The sequence below is a fragment of the Armigeres subalbatus genome, chromosome 3, assembly GCF_024139115.2.
Source record: "Armigeres subalbatus isolate Guangzhou_Male chromosome 3, GZ_Asu_2, whole genome shotgun sequence".
Lineage (NCBI taxonomy): Eukaryota > Metazoa > Arthropoda > Insecta > Diptera > Culicidae > Armigeres > Armigeres subalbatus.
The window spans coordinates 195,531,799-195,550,344 of NC_085141.1; the positions used below are offsets into that span (position 1 = coordinate 195,531,799).

Consider the following 18,546-nt stretch of genomic DNA (forward strand, 5'->3'; position numbering starts at 1 on the left):
TACAGTGGAATTGAAAGTTGCTTAAAGTTGTTATTGTCACGGATTGCATACTTGCCTGAGAAAGGTGGTTGGGTTTTGTTAAAAAACATTTAAAATGATTTGAACTTCCTTCAGGATAAACAGGATTGAAACAAAAATTAAGGTTGCTGTTCTTATTCATTCTCCTTCTCATGTATTCAAACTATCGAAAACGTATGAAATGGCAATAGGCTCGTTTCTTATTTTACTATTTTTCATGCAATATCGAAAAATAATTTGACTAAACTAATAATTTCATTGTTTTTTCGAGATGAGTTGAATCTGTTACCGTGAAGTGGAAATGGAACAGTTCTCTCTGTTAATAATATATTTACTGCTACTACTAATGCTTGCAAATATTACTACAAAAATGTGTTTCACATATTATTCGATAAGAAGTATGGCTTTAAAAAAGTTTCATGATTTTATGGCTTTGTGGTTCATTATCGGATATCGGATCCGATATCGATAATCGAAATCCGATATCATCGAAACGATATCGATATTAGAAATACACACTATATAGATAACCAAGACCTTGGCACACCCCACTTCCAATGTGTTTAACTTCATAATTTCGCAAAACAAGCTCAAAGTAATGTGTTTTGAGGGTATTTGGGTCATCTGGTCATCCCTGGAATCCTGGTTCCCTGCAGGAAATGGCCACTTGTGGTAATTTAATTATCAAAACTACACGTCCAAACTTTATAAAAAAAAAAACAGATTAAGTTTGTACACATATCAATTGAACATTTATTTCTATTTTTCAGAACTGGCTGGAAAAAATGCGAGAATTGGTGGTTATTTGTTATTCCTTCCATAAGTGCGTCTTCCTTCTACGATTCTGTACAGATTTGGCATCGTACGAACCGGCGACATTGAGATTCATCAACAACTACAACTCAACGACGTCTCTCTACCAGCGACATTCTAAAAAGTTGCTCGTTACATTCCGGAATGAGAATATGGTAACTAGAACAATATAATATATAATATTTTTATAATGGTTCGACACATAATAGTGATTCAAAATAAGGAAGGGTTGTATGTCAATGCCCAGAATACCAATCCCCAGAATCAGTTCCCCAGAATGGTATTTCCCAGAATTCCATTTCCCAGAACGACCAATTCTCCAGAATGATATTCCCCAGAATGCACCATTTCCCGGAAAAGAAATCCCCAGAATGACCCATTCCCCAGAAAAAAAAAATCCCGAATGTCCCATTCCCCAGAAACCAAAAACCCAGAATGACCCGTTCCCCAGAAAAAGGTATCAGTCTAAGAAACTATGTTTTCGCTGTCATTTCTATAAATTAAAAATACTAGATAGGGGAACAGACGGCTTTGGCAGGTTCTATTATTGGCAGGGGGGTTTTTGTCGACCGAATTTTATGAAATTTGGCCACAATATTCTTTGATATGCAAAGAATGTCCAGGCCAAATTTGAGCATAATCAGCCATAAAAAAAACCCTGCCATTAATAGAACAAAACCTGCCAAAGCCGTCATTACCCCTACTATATTTCTATGCAAAAATACTTATATTGAAGTACGCATTTGCCCGGAATAAGGCAAAACGAAATATGCTGCCTCATTTTAAAGCACGCATTTGCCCGGAATGGAGCCCATTTGATATGTTCGTTAGGGCTCACATATAATACGAAGGAGCATATAATCCATTATACTCGTTGTTCATATTGGGGGAAGCCCATATGGCATAATGCCGTTCGGCATAAAGCCGTTTGGCATAATGACCATTTGGCATAATCGTTGAAAAGAATATGAAATGCAATGGGTCGTAAGAATATATGATTTCCATTTTTAGAAGTATGTATTTACCTGGAATAAGACAAAAGAGTAGATGACTCCTTTTTTAAAAGTATGCGTTTGCCCGGAAAAGGCAAACGAGTAGATAACTACCCGAGCAAAGCCTGACATCATAATGAGAGCAAAAAGAAAACATATTTTGATATCGACATCAAATTGAAATCATAAACTTAATCATAAACATAAACATCATATCATAAACATAAACATAAACAATACATCATAAACATAAACTTTGATATTCATGATTGATAACTTATTTAGGTATCAATTTGATGTTGATTTCTGAATAATAGGAACTGATATTAAACTGATTACTTATTTCGTTATCCAAAACCAATATCAATATCAGTTTTCGATTTGCTCTCATCGACAGCAGAAATAGTTTTCAATTTGATGTCACAGTAAGATTTTTCTGCTATACATTTTGTTATTTTAACCGTTAAAACGACCAAAAGGATATCATGCTGAGTTATCAAAATTAGGCGATTTCACAACAACAAAATTAGTTATCGATTTGCTCTCCATCTTTGCTCGGATACTTCTTCAAAAGTATGCATTTGCGTAAATGTAAATCACTCATTTTTTTAAAGTACGCGTTTGCCTGGGATAATGCAAAAGAGTAGATGACTCCTTCTTTAAAAGTACGCATTTGCCCGGGATAATGCAAAATATCAGATGACTTCTTCTTTAAAAGTATGCGTTTGCCCAGAAAAAGGCAAACGAGTATATAACTACTTCTTCAAACGTACGCATTTGCCAGGAAAAAGGCAGAAGAGTAAATGACTCCTTCTTTAAAAGTACGCATTTGCCTGGGATGAAGCAAAAGAGTAGATGACTCCTTCTTTAAAAGTATGCATTTGCCCGGAATAAGGCAAAAGAGTACATGACTCCTTCTTTAAAAATACGCATTTGCCCGGGGTGAAGCAATTACGAAGTATTTAGACTAAGCTAGGAAATGGTGCATTCTGGGGATTAGGACATTCTGGGGAATGTCTTTCGGGAGATGGAGGCATTCTGGGAAATGTCTTTCGGGGGATAGGGGCATTCTGGGGAATGTCTTTCTGGGGATTGTGGTATTCTGGGGAATGGTTTTCTGGGGAGTAGTGCATTCAGGGGAATTCATTTCTGGGGAATCACTTTCTGGGCAATGGGTTTCTGGGGTATGACATACAATCTAAGGAAGGCATTACGATTCATATTCAACAGAAATGCTTACACGCAGAAAAATATATTGTAAACTGAAAAGGATTTCGTATCGATTCAACAAATTTTATTGTTGACTCACGGCTTACCAGTAATGCTTATTGATTTGAAAAAATATGATCAGTTACTACGAAAATAGATTTTGTTGTTTCTAAAAATGATTCACCTTAGCTACATGCCAGGAACAAAAATAAAATTTTGTAGAAACAAATATGGTTTTTTGTTGGCGCAAAAATTTCATTTGTTGTTTTAAAAATATTGTATTTTTCATTTCTAAGCATGGATTTTTTTACATTTCAGTTGTCATTGTTTTCTTATAAAAACATAAATTGTTTTACAGCATTTTTTGTCCTGAATTGCATTATATGTCATACTTCTGTTGTAGTATTTTTGCCTCCATCCTTCGTTATAAAAAAAGAAAGCAATAATTCGTTAGACGAATTAGCTATTGTGCTATAAATTTACCTTTAAGCGAACAGGAATGCGAGAAAAATGTTTTTCATCTTCAACCATTTATTTTTATGAGTTTCACCTAAGCACGAATCTGAAGGAAATATGAGAATAAAATTATGAAAATTCTGAAAAGGTACAAAGTTGAAAGCACAATAATTTATTAACTTACCTCGGAAACTTACACACTTGTGTTGCATCATTATTTCTATTTGTCAATATTTATTATAAATAATAGTAATACAGATTTTTTCTTAACGTCTCATATTAATATATGATTCTTTTGTTCAAACATGGCGGAGGCCTTTTTTTGTTCAAACAGGCAGATTTAAAAGTAAAATATCCTTAAGTTGACAATGTAAATTATTGTTTCTACAAAATTGATTATTTGAATCAACCTTATTCGAAAATAGAAATAGCGACGGATAGCAAATTTTGTTTTCGATTTCAAATTTTGTTGATTCAACAAGTTTGGTGAATAAATGTAAAAAAATATTTTTATTAGTTTTATGCATTAACAGTTTGTTGATTCTACTCATTGTAATTTTAGTTTCAATGAAGCTATATTTCTCTGCGTGTACCCGATTTTCTGTCACTTACAATATTAGACAGCTCTTATAAGTATCACTTCGTTTTCAGCTATATGACCAACCCCCTCAAACATCTGGACGAAAATGTCTCCTGCCAAAGCAAATCAGTGCTGTGCAATCCGATTTGCAACAAGAACAAATGGTAGAACCAGCTTTTTTCGACATCTATCTTTGTGACGATTGTGATGCAGAACTCTACTCTTATGATGCTTATGTGGTAAGTATTGTGTTAAGAAAACCAATTAACTAAGCTCTCGAAACTGCAATTTTTGCAGTTCTAGAATATCCACTTTTTTGCATGGTATCTGAAGAAATTTTCTTTAACGAGAAACATTATCAAAATTATTAGAAAATCTAGTTTTGGTTTGAGAGGCTACCATCTTTGCAACACTCTCTCAAGTACCACGGTGTTAAGGATGGCATTCATGCAAACCCCAATTGCAATAATTAAAATTATTTACTAAATTGCGTGAACCAAAATAAATTAAGGTGCTCTACGCCATCTGATACAGTCTTACAGATAACACCCTTTATTTTTTGTTAAACGAATGTTTTAGCAAATACTCAGATCAATCACATCTTTCCTATTCTATATTCTTTTTTAGGAACACGAAAAAATCTGCAATCAAAAGTTGGTGCAGGAAGAAAGTGATGACGATGATGTCATTTTTTGTGGCAGTGAAGTGCTGCCGACTCCCATGCAACCGGATCAACAACTGTCAGTTTCTCCGGAGCAGAATATGTCGTCCTTTCTATTGAATTTCAACCTGCGGAACGTGAATAATCCCTTAACTCGACGATCGACTGGCATCAATTGCAACAACCCCAACATCAACATACTCGATGGATCTCCTGAAAAGCTTCGACGACTCCCCAGACGAACACGGGGGGTTATAACGCTCTCGAAGTGTACTTCAATACCTCTTTCATCCCCTTGTGGCCAGTTCTTACTCAAGAGCATCAAAACTGTCATGTCGTTAGATTATCAAATGGAGCGGTTAGAGCGGCTTGAACGGTTTTGCTTCGCTCCTGCTCTTTCCAAGAGTGGAACAACGACCACTAATCGGCCGAAGTGGATGAATAGAAATAGGTTAAGTACAAATGTTTCGATATCTTATAAACGGGGGTATGACGAAACTGAGCCCTATCACAGTTATAAAGTTCCTCGGCGGCAATTTTCAACAACATGTAAAAAACGTAACTTTGATTTCTATAATAAAATACTGATAAACGGATGTCGGCCATGTGTTATCAAACTACAAAGGTTGACGGCTGAAGAAATTGAGAATCGAAACATTGATATTAGGTTACAAAAGCTGAATGTTACGAAAACTTCTTCAATAGGCCAGGGAAAACCTGACGTGCAAAGCAAAATAAAACATGTTGTGGTAGATTGCATAGACTTATGTTCTTCAGATGAAGACGAACTTTGTATGAAGAACGGTCTAAATACTAATATGGCAATAGATCGAGTTGAAGATAAACTCGAATTTGTAAATAGACAAAGTGATTCGAGGAGCGTGCCAGTTCTAAAAGATCTTGGCAATTGTTCATCTCAAACTCTAGCTCCATCATTGCTTATATCATCCGGATCACCAAAACCAAATCCGGATACGATAGCATCCAATGATAATCCGTTGTGTTCGAATATGTTTGTACAAAATGACACATCCAAGGAAAATGACATCAGTCTGCCAAACGTAGACAGTTTGTCCAAGGTGATAGAAAATCGTGTGAACGATTGGCTTAATAGTTCAGCAACACAAGTGAAAAGTGGGGCGTTAAGTTCGCCATCTCATCTGGTTATAACATCAGCTACTTCTTTATCATCTGTGACCATTAGTTCAACATCCAAGAACAACAATGCCTCGAAATCAATGACACCGTTGACGAAATTAGCAAAATCGCCTAGTGCAGTAAGCGGTTAACATTTGTTACCATTGATTTGAATTCAAACAATATGTTATATTTTGTAATAGTTTGGACCGACTCGTTCAGACCTTAGCTGATGGCGCATGCCAAAAAGACTGATTACTTTCATGTAATGCAGAAACGAAGCAGGATGTATATTTTATTACCTGTGTGGCGACTCACCATACGACCTAATGCTGCCAATTCTATTTGTTTTCAGCAGTCTTTTTGATATGCAGTCTTCATTTTTGTACTTTACCCATAGTCTGTTTTACCTTTCCAATGATTTATTTTTTTTTTTTGTTTCACTGAATCCCTATCAACCCGTTGTACTGATTTGTATTGTATTTAATATGTAGTAACCAAAAACAAATATTATCTAGTGTAATTTTTAAATTCAATATAATTTAAGCTTCTCAAACAAATCTGTAATAAAACGTGAAAATATTTGAAAACCAATTTCTGATCTTAATTTTGAGAATTTCTCCGAAGAAATTGTCCTTAACAGCTTAACGAAGAAAACACAAATTTGAGTCTTGTCTGTTTTTCCTTATAGTAAGGAAATCATCTACATGTTTCCAATGATTCTCACAATTGATGCCCTTCGTCGTCTGTCGGTTTAAGATTTAATCAAAACATGGTGCAACTTCGTTGATTGCACGTTGTAAGCATTGGCTGACCTACCATGTTCTTCTTCATATTGGCGGTACATCCCCCATCGAGACGTTGCCGCCTCGCAGCTTCATTCATTAAGCACTTCCACAGTTGTTAACTGCGAGGTTTCTAAGTCGAGTTACCATTTTTGCATTAGTATAACATAAGTCTAACACGATGATACATGTACCTATGCATAAGGAAATCGAGAAAATGTTACCTAAGTATTCAGTCATTTGAACAGTGTCCTAGGACGAACGTTCAAATTGATCGATTCCAGTATTTCAGACCAATTAATCAACAACGGCCAAGTTTAATCGACAACTGCACAGTAACCAGGTAACCAGAAAGGATCTCACAATAGAAGCAACACAAGAGTAAAACGGATCGGATGAAATGATGTTGAACAGATTCAGTCGTTGCCGATGGTAATAAGAATGCCAGATAGTGGAACTGTTGATCAAACGATTTAGGATCGGATCTACCTAGCAGTACTGCGACTTCTAGCAATATTCATGGGTAAAGTTCTTGGCGACGCGAAAGATTAATTCCAACGTTCTAGAGCTTGGATCACATAATCCACACGTTGAAAAATTCTCGTAGTTGAAATCGATGGCTGTCTGAGGTTCTTGCTACGATGTTATCGTCCTGACAGAGACGTGGTTAAACTTGTAACCAACGGGTAACAATCCATACATGTAAAGCCCATCTCCATAATAAATTTTGTTATATTTCTTTATTACCACACATCTCTATGAATAGTCTGCGCCCATGCACGATAGTCTAATACAGGCGAGTGTTGTCGCCGACTCATAAATGTGGTTCATTTCCTATATGATGATGATGATACTACCATCTATTGTAGCAAGGCACCTGCCGATAGCACTGGCCATATCTGACAAATGATTTGATCATAATTATGCTATTGTTTGTATTTCATCAGACTCCTGTATGAAGGGCCAAAATGGGTGGTTCCATAAGCAGAGACGCTTATGCGAATCGACGGGATGAATAGAGAATCTCCTTCCAGAAGAAAGTTCGTACATACAATATTATAATGTAGCCCTCGTTTCCCAGATTGACCCAATAGATGGGGAGAAGAGCCCGCCCTTTATCCACGAGATGTTAACAATAGGAAGTTGGCGATTCCAACTTTTTTTTGTATGGGATATAATCATATAGTTTCAATGTAATTTGGTAAATATATATAATGGAATTCTCTCACCAAGTTTCAATTCCATGTCCTGGATGAGAAAGGACCTTTCATCAACGCCTGCTAGTTTCAGAATTGTGCCTTCAGGGATAGCAAACCAATAGCTGGTTCATTTCCTATATATACAAAAAAACTAATGTTTGTGGATCTCATTTACCGGAGAAGTTTAGGCTACCGTACATGGAAGTGAGAGTGGTAAAATTTAAAATCTTTAAATCCCATTGAAGGGCAAATCACATATGAAATATCCTATTGAATTATTATCAGATTTAAATATATTAGAAATATGAACAGAATTGACTAACATTAAACGGAAATTAATAGCTTTGCGAAAAAAAATATGGCGATGGAGGCCACACCTGTAAAATAACTATTAATTCCTGTAGTAGATAGACTACTAAAAAATAGCGCCAAACCACTCTCAAAAGTATACTAAATAACTCACTCAGATAGGAAATCAAATTTATCGCAGAATTCAACTAAGGATACCTAAAGAGTTCCGAAACTTGGCGTCAAAGTAAGGAAAGAAAATACGGAAATGGGCTATTTGGCTAGATTCTGGGTGAGAGTGAGTGTGACTAAGATCGAGAGCGATGGAGATATAAAAGTCCGGAAGACACGTGAATAGGCGCTTGTTCTTTGGAATACGTTAAAATTATAACACCAGTAAACGGGATCGGGGGTTTTTTACTCGAGTGAAGTCTACTCTTTAGTAGAAAACGTTACAAACGGGCGTGATTTTGTGCATAAGCCTCGTGTCTCGGCTATTCACCGTGTGTGAATGTTTTTTCTAGGGATTATTCTGAACCTGAGTGGTGTCCAAAAGGACTAAAAGCGTGCCGATTAGACCGGAATCGTTCGTCTGGTCCCGCTAGAGGTCTATCGGTGAACGCATGCCCGTTTTTTTATTTTTGGCAGAATATCCCTCAGTGAAACCCACTCAGTGCACAGTGACACGGCGAAAATCTGGTGTTCCACTCGAGTTCGTTTAGGCCGTCCGTAACCATACGGTCCCGCCATCCCGTGTTTCGAACCATCCTTTGTGGAATTGGTTTCCTCGTCATCGCTACACGACGAGACGAAAATCCAGGCACCAACACTTCTCAACGACGGAAGAGCACGTGTTTTCGGAGCGCAAATCCCCCTCCCCCGGTGGGATTGCAACGACGTCTGAGGTTGGATTTGTCGCACACCGACAACGGATCGCTCTCATCACCCTAGCCCCGAATGACCATCGATGATAGGAGAGGACTGACCCCTACCATCACGATCGGCACGAAAGAGCCACTAGCACCGACCAACAGTTTGCTCTCCACTCACGCAGCGATTCAACATCAGAGAATCCCTTATCGCACACAGGTATGTGGTTGATACTCTTGCCAAGCCTCAACTGTTTGCCACCTTCAAACGAGCCGACAAGACTGTCGGACACAAGACACGGAACCTTCTAAGGCGCCCAACCGACCGGACGCAACAAAGCTAGCCAACGTTTTTTGCGCATGTCTAATTTTTCCTAGTATCTTTTCCAATAAATTAAGACGTATGAGCTCTCTAGAAAAACCAAATTTGCCAATTATTCAAATTTAAATAAATCATGAAGTGGATCTATAATCAAACTCCCTTATTTTGAAGAAGAAACCGGAATCAATTGTGAGGCTTTATACGTAAAGGTAAGTGCCAATTTATTGATCGAGCATCCCTGATTTGATGATTTGCCCTGAGGTCTATAGAGTGTTGGGGAAGAGTCTCATTACAAACTCACGAACGCTTTCGTGTCAGGTGTTCGGATCTAATTATGAGATTTTCCGCTGCGATAGAAATCCGGTAAACAGCCGGAAGTCCACCGTGGGTTGAGTTATGGTGGCCGTTTACTCCGGTCTGAAAGCGACGACTATTGAAAACGCTTTTTGGGCCTGTCTAGAACAAATCTGGATATCATTAAAACAGGCGACCGTTAATTGTTTTTGTGCACGCTGTACATCGTCCCGGATCTAGTTGGAGATAATTACCTTATTGACGCTCACTGTCAGTCCGTTTATCACTATATTGGAGACTGCATTTCCGATTGACGAGATTTGCATCTTGGGCGATTTCAACCTGCCTGGCATTCGGTGAAAACCTTCGCATAGTGGCTTTCTGTATCCAGACCCTGAACACTCGCAATACTGGTGTCGCTGGACACCTTGATAGCTACAGCGTAGCCAGGCTAATACTAATGACACACTGATGGTATTCGTACCATGGTATAAGAATCTTGAAATTAATGCCATACATAGTATTGTCTTCATTAAAGATAGCCCTGGAATAATTTTCTTGTCGCCTTGTACCATGGTACAAATACCACAGGTGTGGCCTTAGTATAACCCAGATTAATAACGTAGTGAACGAGATCTTTCGTATGTTGGACCTGTGCTTTGTTTCCATCCAAGATAAAGCACCCTTCATTTCGGTGGCACCTTGTCTTCTTGTGAAACACGTTCCTCATCACCCCCGTTGATAACCACTTTCGAAAACCTTCAAATACCTGTTAGCAACGCTCATCCCTCCTCCGTTTCCTACAACTTTTCGAAAGCCGACCACTGCAGTATCGCGAACGTGCTTATAGGGTTAGAGAGGTATTTTGGACCACCAGTTCGACGGCTCATATTTTGGACCACTGAGTGCAAATTCCTCTTGGTGGTTCAACATTAAAGCCCCTGTAAGGGTGGTCCAAAATACATCCTTTACCCTACTAGCATTGACTGGTTAACCGTTCTGGACTCCAACAACGTTGAAAGCTCCGCTCTAACTCTCTCGCACATCTTGGGGACGATTCAAATATGACGTCCATTACTTTTTATTATTTTTATGGCCTCCTCCCCCTGTCACGCTTTTTTGTATACTAGTAAATGCACTGTCACAAAATCCTAGACTCTCTCCTCCCTAAAACCTGTGACGCCATTTTTGGCATATGTAATTGACCGACACGTACCAAAGAGATCCCAGAAAGGTTTGCTCCCTCCATGGTTCTCGAATGAACTAGGAAAAATGAGTCTACTAAGAGAGCAGCTTTCAGAATTTTCTCAAAACATCGCACGTTACATCTGAAAAACCATTATGGAAGGCTTAATCCCCAAACGCAATACAACGGAACCTGGAACCGGAACCTGGGGTGGCATTGCGCACCTCGACTCGAAACGAGCAAACCATGCCAATTGTCTTACGAAGCAGCTGTCGAAAGGAGATACGCAATGAGGCCCCTGGACGATGCTCGTGGAGGACCAACGCGCACTGGGAGTTTTCGAAACAAAAGTGCTGCGAACCATCTATGGTGGTACGGTACGTGGAGGAGACGTATGAAGCACGAGTTGCATCAGCTGTTGGGAGAACCATCCATCGTTCGCATCGTAGCCAGAATTTCGGACAGTAATCCAGTGAAAATGGTTCTCGACAGCAATCCGACGGGAACAAGAAGGCGAGATGCACAGCGGGCAAAATGGATCGATCAGGTGGAGGACGATTTGCGGACCCTCCGCGGACTGCGTGGTTGGCGACGTGCAGGCATGGACCGAGCTGAATGGAGAAGACTTTTATGTACAACACAGGCCACTCCGGCCTTAGTCTGGCAATAAATAAATAATCTCATTCATCGTCGACAAAGCATCGAGAACTATGGAATTTATCTTCTGAGTCACAAAGAATTTCATCGACATATACTGTTTAAAAGCTCTCTATTGCTCCCTGGTGCGTTCGACTCTAGAGTGCTGTTCTGTTGTCTGGAGTCCGTCTTCAACGGTGCTGTGAGAATCGAATCTGTTCAACACCGTTTACTTCGATTCGCGCTTCATAGGCCACCTTGGCCGGATCCGTTTCGCCTACCGAGTTACGGAAGCCGATGCCAGCTGATCAACTTGGAGCTACTTCGCTAAAGGAGAGATGTCGACAAAGCCATTATGATCACCGATACCCTGCAGAGACGAATCGACTTTGGAGTTATGTTAAAACAAAGCCACGCACGCTCCGTAACAGCCATATGTTGAGGCTGCCCTTTCGTCGTACAAATTACGGCATTTATGGAGCTATTTGTGGCCTACAGCGTGTCTTCAACATGATTAGTGTGAGTGTTTCTCTCTTGCCTTATATCATAAAGGTTCTACTAAATCGATTTTCAATAATTTCAATATTTTTTTCCGCTAGGTAACATATAGGAAGAGTATACGAATTGTCGACATTGATTTGATATGCGGAAGCTTGCTTCATAAGAGCCACATGTTCGATTGAAAACTAAGTGCGTACTCTTACTCCACTGTACTCTACCGCTGGTGGCCTGGTTTAGACCGGGACTGACTGCCAATTGCTGCGTGCGGAGACGGGGAAAATAAATCTGTATTGCTGGGAAACTCCAAGTAAACCTTTCCAAAGGGTCCATGTCGACTTTGCGGGGCCATTTTTAGACACCTGCTTCTTCATCTACGTCGATGCCTTCAGGAAATCCGGATGTTCAAATATGCAAATCAATCACTGCCAAAAGTACCGTCAACATGTGCCGTGAGATCTTCAGTAAGTTCGGCATTCCGTCAGTTCTGGTGAGCGATCATGTAGTTCAGTTTACGTCGGAGGCTTTTCAGCAGTATCTGAAAATGAATGTCGTGCATAATATATAGGCGCGCCGTATCCAGCAACGAACGGCCAAGCTAGCGATACGTGCAGATTATCAAACAGACGTTGAAGGCGTTTAAGTGCTCTAAGTTCCAGCTGAGTCTGGAGCTATGCAACATACTACTAACCTACCGCAAAATGATTAATCCATTAACCGAGAAGTCGTCGTCAATGCTCGTGATCAGTAGACAAATCCGTTCGAGATTGTTGTTGTTGCCTGTTGTTGCCGAAAAATAAACAAATCGGACATTGTTGTACATCAGTTCCTGGACGGTGATCGAGTACGTGTGCGGTACTTTTTGTAGAACAGCAAGTAGAAGTTCGGAAGAATTGGCCAGAAAGTTGGGAAGCTACGATATGCAGTGCGATTGGACGATGGACGAATTTGGGAGCGCAACATTGTTGGTGTTGGCGTGAATCTACAAGGAGATCCGGTAGATCATCCGAGACGTGAGGTGTTCATTAAACGCTACGAGTCAACCAACCCTACTACTCAGGCGGAGTCTCCGACTGCTGCCGAACTGCGGAGGCTACTGGTACAATACCGTTGTTTCCTAGCCGCCGTTACGACGATCCAGTCGTGTGATCAAACCTCTTCAGAGATTGATCCCGTATAATTGCTAAATATTAAAGTGCAATTCCTTTTTCTTCCTAGGGGGAGAAGTGTTGTATCCTAGTTCTATGTTATATTTATCTTTCTACTATTATATACCTACAATTAAACCATTAAACCTACCTTGCTTATGCATACCTTAAAAACCGCGCGAGAGCGACAACTGTCAGATTATAACTGTAAACAAGTGTAAAAACATTTGCGCACGGGGCACTGAAGAAAATAAAAAAAGTGTTACTAAATAACTAATTAAAGTGTTTAACGGTTGTCACAACAGCAAGACAGTAACCCTGCTAAGTTGATGGTCGCCTCCGATCTGGCGCAGCAAACTAGATGGATGGACCAGGTGTAAAACACCCAAGTAACATTTTAAGTTTCATGACACTCTTAAAGAGCATAATTTACTCTTCAAGAGTGTTATAAAACCAGCATAAAACCAAAATGTTATTAGGCCAATCTGGTGAGCGTATGGCGCAACCGAGGATGGAGAGATGTGGCGTCGTGTTCGAATTAAAATATATAAAATACGCTGAATTCCATCATATCGAAACACAAAGAAATCGAAACCTTGCTCGGAACCCGGTTGTTTCAATCCATTTATAATCAACGCAATACCTTTATTCATTAAAGTTTTTCGGTTCAATAAAATGTTCTTATGTAAGGAAATAATCTGAATTTTATTTGAACATCTGAAATTTATTACAAGTGGAGTTTATTAGTCGATAGAGTATTCACTTTAAGTGTGTCCTCTTAGAATTAGATTCTAGCGATTAGGATGGTTTATATCGAAAATGACCAAATTGGTTTTCAATGAGCAAAAAGTTTTATGTTGACGATTAGATTACCGGTATTCTAGAGTTAATGGAATAGGATGGAGTCAAACCTCTAATACAGAGAAGATTTACGTGGGCCTTCATTATTCAGTCCAGTTTCATCCAAAGGGCTGAGTAATAGACGCTGGTGATGGAAAGAATGGCCATGTCCAAATAGATCATCTCACTAAGTGTTAAAAAGTACAGTAATCGTTGCAAGAATAGCACTAAAATCATCATAAGGTATAAAACTGTATAGAAGATTTGAAGTAAGCAGAGGGTTGCTTGTTTGCTTAGCGTGCCACCCAAGAAAGTTTAAAAAAGAAACATGTGGTCATTTCTACATCGAAGATGAGCCTTATGCTCACTTTTATTCTTTTTCATTAGCTATTCCCAATAGCCTAGATTACGAGCTTTATTACATATTAAAGTGGAGAAAGAAAATTGGGATCGAGTTACTCTTTATCATATTATAAATAGCGTAATCTGAAGAGGTTTAAGATGTTTCTTTCCCGAACAATGCGCTTGTGACTGTTGTGTTTCTGTAACTCTTACAACTTTCAATCTTGTCATATTGAAGTTGCTGCGAACAAATTAGTCTTCATTGTGCTACAGGGAACTTTAATATAATAATATAGGTACTGAAAAATAAGCAGTCTCTTTTTTTACATAAATTACGTGTTTGCATGGGTTACTCTGCTATGCTGTCGCTATAGCGCGTTCACACTAATGTTTGATTGGGCGATAATATTAAGGTGGTTCTTCTATATTTTGTATTTTTCGCGAAAAGTTCAGTAGAACTTTAAGGGATTATCCTTGAAGAGTACCGAAGATGATACCCAAAATGGCCTAATGTTCTCTGAAAATGTAACCCAATAAATAAGCTCATAATCTAAACATTTTTTGCATAGACAATATCGTACAAAGGCATAATATCTATTGTTTTATTAAGCTTTTTGCTCAATTGAATCAATCTGGGCGACAATAAATTTCATGCTCTAATTCTAACATTTCGTCTGGGTTTGTAATCCAGTGCCTTTGGTTTCACCGTAACGCTTCACTTCTCAAAAATATAACGATAAATCTTCTATGTCAATCAACGTTGCATCCTGACTCATTTGTAGCTCATCACGTTTCATAAGTAGTTGAACCAACTCATCATTCAACAAACCGATATATCTCTGTAAATCGTTAACAATAACTTGCAATTGTCCGTTATTTAAACATGTTAGAAATTGACGTGAAACGCGCCTTTTATCGTTTGGCATGGTTACTCCGGCATTCTCTACTGCTGATCTTATGATAACAGTCACGGGGGATATCTCTACGTTGTTGCATTTATCTCTCTGAAAAGAAAAAAATATAAAAAATATCATACTAATGCTGGCATACATTGAATCAGTCTCTCTGCGTATAGTTGCAGTTGGCATATGCATACGCATATTTGTCCCATGTTTGTTGGGATTTCTATGTAAATGAGACCCGTTATGTGTAAACTGGCAGTATAATAGGGAAAGTGTACCGGTTTTGGCCACCTTAGTGGCTAATTTGGCCAACCCTGAAAAAAGCATATTCTCCAAAAAAAAATGTCGATTAATTTCAACAGCGAAGAAAGATAAGGGATATATCTCTTGTTAGAGCATGGCCAAAACTGATACAGTTACGCTACCATACAGAACAAAATTTACAATGATATTATTTAATAATGAAAATTAAATGACATATAGAATAGAAACTAATGTAAACATAGTTTCTTTTGCGCAGTGTTTTACGATGTATGATCTATACCAAACCAAGCACTATATCTCTTCATAATAAGGTATTGCCTGGACTAAACATAAGATGAATTGATTGATGGTTGAGAAATCCATCGCAGCATTATGTAACATAATCCTAAATGCACAACAAATGAGTGAGTGCGACAACAAATTGATACCACAAGCTTATCATGATCATGAGCATAATAAGAATAATGAAAGTTATGGAATAAACTTCGGTAGCTAAGCTATACCTTTGTGAAGTATGGTCATAGTCAAGCAGTATCTTAGCTAATCTAGAGATGAGTTAAAACTAGTTTTAACATTGAACTTTTTAGTTTTTTCAATGCTTTTCTGACAGCAATGGTTGTTGTGTTAGTTCCAAAATGTTGTATTCAACATTTAGCTGTTGTAAGTTGGATGGACATTTTATATTGAACCCATGACTACATATAATGGTTTAGAAAAAAAACGTACACATAATACTGGAATAAGTAAAAGTTTTTTTGTGCAAAGTGAACTTACCATCGATTTAACATATGTGTTGTCAACGGAGTAATCATTGCGAAACTCTGGAATATAATCGAAATGCTGGAATGTTTCACGGGAAATGTAGTTTGATTTCATCACATTCATCATGGGATGACGTGTCTCATTAACTGCATACATCATCCAAATTTAGATCTGAAAACGAAACGGTTGGGATTATAGAAGCGTGTATTTCGTTATGCAATTGCTAATTATCATATTTTTCAAAGCTTTCTTATAGTGATTTTTTCACTTGAGTTGAGTGGTGGAATTAAATCGAATTGTACAAACTCGTTTTATCAAGTAAAGACATTCCACTAAAAACTCAAAATAATTTTCATATCAAGAATCTCTTCTGAATTCGATCAAAATCTTCCGAATCCTACCTGGATTCGAGCAGAATCCTTCCAGGATTCGAGCAGAATCCTTCCAGGATTCGAGCAGAATCCTTCCAGGATTCGAGCAGAATCCTTCCAGGATTCGAGCAGAATCCTTCCAGGATTCGAGCAGAATCCTTCCAGGATTCGAGCAGAATCCTTCCAGGATTCGAGCAGAATCCTTCCAGGATTCGAGCAGAATCCTTCCAGGATTCGAGCAGAATCCTTCCAGGATTCGAGCAGAATCCTTCCAGGATTCGAGCAGAATCCTTCCAGGATTCAAGCAGAATCCTTCCAGGATTCAAGCAGAATCCTTCCAGGATTCGAGCAGAATCCTTCCAGGATTCGAGCAGAATCCTTCCAGGATTCGAGCAGAATCCTTCCAGGATTCGAGCAGAATCCTTCCAGGATTCGAGCAGAATCCTTCCAGGATTCGAGCAGAATCCTTCCAGGATTCGAGCAGAATCCTTCCAGGATTCGAGCAGAATCCTTCCAGGATTCGAGCAGAATCCCTCTAGAATTCGAGCAGAATTCTTCCAGGATTCGAGCAGAATCCTTCCAGGAAACATTTTTATACTGCCTAAATGATACCAACTTTTCTCTCTCACCGTATATCAATACAGTTGTCAAGTTTTTTTTCTACATTATATCTTCTTTTTATATTTTTTTACGATTTGCTTTCATTGCAAAGCATTTTTTTCGTCGTTAATCTTTTTGATATTTTAATATTCTTTGAATCTGCTTACAAATACTTTGTTTTGGCAAACAGACCAGAATACTGAAAAACATTGTCTATGTTCCCTATACAGCTGACCCTTCATTAGCTTCTTCAAAAGAATCAATTCAAATTTGAAAACAGAATGAAATATATGAAATTGTTTACACATAGAACATAGTTTTATTCGACTACAACATATAAACCACGGGCTTCAACTGTTGTGCAAAAAGCAAATCAATATCAGTGGGACGTGATATTTTGCGTCATTCCAGCATGCCTTATGCATTCTTAATGCAACAGCACACAATACATAGTGTGGATTTGATAACTCAAATCTGCATCTAGTGAACCTTTTTACAGGAAGTATGTTTTCATTGTGTTCAATCAAACTGTGCCTTGACTATGACGAAAAAGTCTTATTAAAAACAATTGAAAATATTGGTGATATTGCCTGAGCCTACGAAAAATATCCCAATGTCTCATTTCCAACTAACTTGATCCACGTCAAAAATGGCAAAATGCACATTGCGAAAATGTTATCATTATCAATGACGGAGGCGTATTGAACGTGTTGAACTACATTTCATTGCGAATTTAAATGTGAATTATTAGCAATCTGGGTCCGAAAATCACGGTGGCACATGTCCATTTAGCGAAAAACACCACTTGCACGAAAACTAATATTGAAAAGTTAGAAAACACGCCACTGTTTTGATATCATTAAATATTTGAGGTACATACTTTGCTCCAAGGCAAATGAGATCCACTTTATCAACGAAGATTTTTCACACCTACATAATGTAGTCAACCAACAACCGAACCGAACTGAGCACCAATGAAAAATCTGTATCGATGCTTCTGTTACATATTTGACATTGCTCTGAAGACCAATAAAATTAGCATTGAATTTTTCCACCCTTGAATGGTGAATAAAATTCAATTTGGCATGCGTCAAACGTCAATCGAAACTGGAATATGATTCTAGAAGAAACTACAAGCAATTCAGAATATGTTGGTAATAGCCCGGAATGTGATAAAAAATTGTATGATGTTTGTCCATAAAATACGGATTTGAAGCATTCCATTTGATTTAATATTGTTATTGTCATTTTTTAGTTTACGGTTTTATTTCATTACTGTAGTTTGATGTATACGAAGTACGTCTCAACAGTAATGTAGTCCAGCCAAGTATGAGACACTCGTCTGATAGATTTCTTAGATTTACTAGGAAGCTT

At 38.4% G+C, this 18,546-nt stretch overlaps 1 protein-coding gene and 1 long non-coding RNA gene across 2 annotated transcripts in view; one reads left to right on the plus strand and one right to left on the minus strand.

The window, feature by feature from the left end:
- LOC134224527 (uncharacterized) overlaps positions 1-6,460 on the plus strand; it is a 29,412-nt gene extending 22,952 nt beyond the window's left edge. The window contains exons 3-5 of the mRNA XM_062703902.1: positions 789-986; positions 4,140-4,307; positions 4,696-6,460. Coding sequence (XP_062559886.1) covers positions 789-986; positions 4,140-4,307; positions 4,696-6,018 — 1,689 coding nt within the window. The 3' untranslated portion in view covers positions 6,019-6,460. The remainder of the gene's footprint in view (positions 1-788; positions 987-4,139; positions 4,308-4,695) is intronic.
- Positions 6,461-14,070: 7,610 nt separating this feature from the next.
- LOC134219903 (uncharacterized) lies at positions 14,071-18,210 on the minus strand. Its single transcript, XR_009981702.1, has 3 exons — positions 18,053-18,210; positions 16,214-16,372; positions 14,071-15,277 (listed from the first exon to the last, which is right to left on the minus strand). It is a non-coding gene; the product is annotated as an uncharacterized LOC134219903 (long non-coding RNA).
- Between the last annotated feature and the right edge of the window lie 336 nt (positions 18,211-18,546).